General features: G+C 39.3%; 1 protein-coding gene across 1 annotated transcript in view; it reads right to left on the bottom strand.

Moving 5' to 3' along the window:
- The window catches only part of LOC118743737 (23 kDa integral membrane protein-like), a 6,591-nt gene extending 5,441 nt beyond the window's left edge, over window positions 1-1,150 (bottom strand). Inside the window, exon 1 of the mRNA XM_036476500.1 lies at window positions 944-1,150. Within this exon, the coding sequence (XP_036332393.1) occupies window positions 944-1,150 (207 nt within the window). The remainder of the gene's footprint in view (window positions 1-943) is intronic.
- Window positions 1,151-2,101: the final 951 nt, after the last annotated feature.

The raw sequence follows: 2,101 nt of genomic DNA, 5'->3' as shown, positions 1-2,101 counted from the left end.
TTTTTTTTTAAGTACAATGTATTTGTAAATTTGTTTTTTGATATTTATTATCGTTTCGCAATTTAAATTCACGTTGTTCCGTTAGTTGTCTTGTAACGTTTAAACGCGTCGAATTCTCTTGTCGATTTAAGCACGCAATTATGCAGTGAGGCCTTTTAAATGTGTCACTGGATACAGCTCTTGGCTCTTGGCTCTCTGTACACAAAGACTTCTCGCTGGCGGAACTGCAAAAGTGGCAGACGGGGTAACTGATAACCATTTTCCTATCTACATATCTGCCAGAGTAAATATCACACATTATCATAGAAGTAAATATAGAAGAGTATAAGTACTTATCAGCAATTTATGGACCAACTAGGAGGTTATGTATGGGGCTATGACGCCCGGCATTCACATGCATGGACGTTTGTATGTATGCATACAGCAATTGAAATAATCAAGGTGATTTCCAACTTAGTTATTATTATTTTTTCTTACTTTGTTCTTTTCTTACTTATTTCATTTTATTTTTAACTTAAATTTTATTAAATTAACAACTATGTAACTGGCACGAACAGGAGTATATAGCAGATATTGACAAAATATATTGCTTGTTATTAAAATTGCACTCGCACGCTGCCACTGATTCAGAATGTACCTAAAATATGAGTCATTTTCCCTTTACGAACTTAGTTACTGATAATGATGCGTTATATCTATATACATACATACGTACTTAAGTAAGTATATACAAACATACATATGATGATTTAAATATTATACCTTTCATGAACATGAAATGGTATTACAACTTTGGTCGGATGTTTGTAGGCTAGGTTGAGTTAGAAGGCCCTGTATGGAATATTCCATACTTTCACTCGGAGACAGAAATGTCCGAGTGCCAGAAGGAGGCAAGTCCCCATAACCGAGAGAAAAGCTATGTAATTTGAAGTCATTATTCTACTGAATCCCTACTGAAGCCGAGGAGATCCAACAGTTCCACCTCCGTTAGCTTGCCCAGACTGTTGAAGAAGCGTGAACGCAAGTGCTTGAGGTGCTTCGTCTGTAGACCTGGAAATCGACACAGAAAGTGGTCAATGGACTCTTCCTCATCCTCATCACGGCAGCTCCAGTAGACAGTGCTTCTTGCTATTCGCCAACGTTGAAGCATTGATACTGTAGTCTGATCCTGTGTTGACGCCGGTAAAGACTCTTACTGCAGACCTATTGAGTTTCAGCACGTTCTTCGTATGTTTAGTACTTAGCCGTGGTCAAAATAATCTTCTGATCTCACAGTTTATTCAACAAGTCATTAGTCGCGGTCACGGTGTATTCATTAATTTTCCCAACGTGATTACTAAAATTTGGTAGTACGGAGCTATCCGCTTCTTCTATCGGCATATCTGACTGGATCTGGCCATCTTATCAGCCGACTCATTCCCTCCAATATTGCTATGTCCGCGAAGGCAGCATAGAGGGACGTTAATACAATTCCTGATTTCACTATTTTACATCCTATTGCCTTCAGTGCTGCTTGAGTGGCGACAAAGATCGTGACTTTATCTTATGGAACTCTATTACTAAATATTTAAAAAAACTTGCGTAGATCTTTGCTTAGAAGACACTTCAATCGTTCGGTATACGAAAGGACCGGTTAATCTAAAGGTCCTTCGAGTATAGATCGGCTCCGGTTCCTTATTAAACATTTGAACCATCAGTATAGATGAATGTACCTCCCTCTGCTACTGGCAGTCCTGCATCCCATTCTTCTCTGCTCGGAAATATGTATAATAGGCACCTAAGTATTGAAGTCCCTCTGCTACTGGCAGTCCTTCATCCCGTTTTTCTCTGCTCGGGAATATAATAGGCACCTTAGTATTAAAGTCCTAAATAGATGTTATGAATTCAGTGCTCTCTGAGCCTGAGGGCGCTCTTTGCGGCCGTACCATTGATGAACATTTACAGCGGTTGCAAGTGAAATATGATCTTAAGTCCTTCCTGAGGTGCGCTACTCACTGCTCAAGATATGCCAAGGCATGCGAGTCTTTGCACTTTTCTTATTATTTTTCTATTATGCCATTTATCCTGAGCCTTCCACCATACTAAAAACATGTGGGTTGCA

This window comes from Rhagoletis pomonella, unplaced genomic scaffold, assembly GCF_013731165.1.
Source record: "Rhagoletis pomonella isolate Grant_MI unplaced genomic scaffold, Rhpom_1.0 Rhpom_scaffold_00007, whole genome shotgun sequence".
Lineage (NCBI taxonomy): Eukaryota > Metazoa > Arthropoda > Insecta > Diptera > Tephritidae > Rhagoletis > Rhagoletis pomonella.
This window is presented reverse-complemented; position numbering and strand designations above follow the sequence as displayed.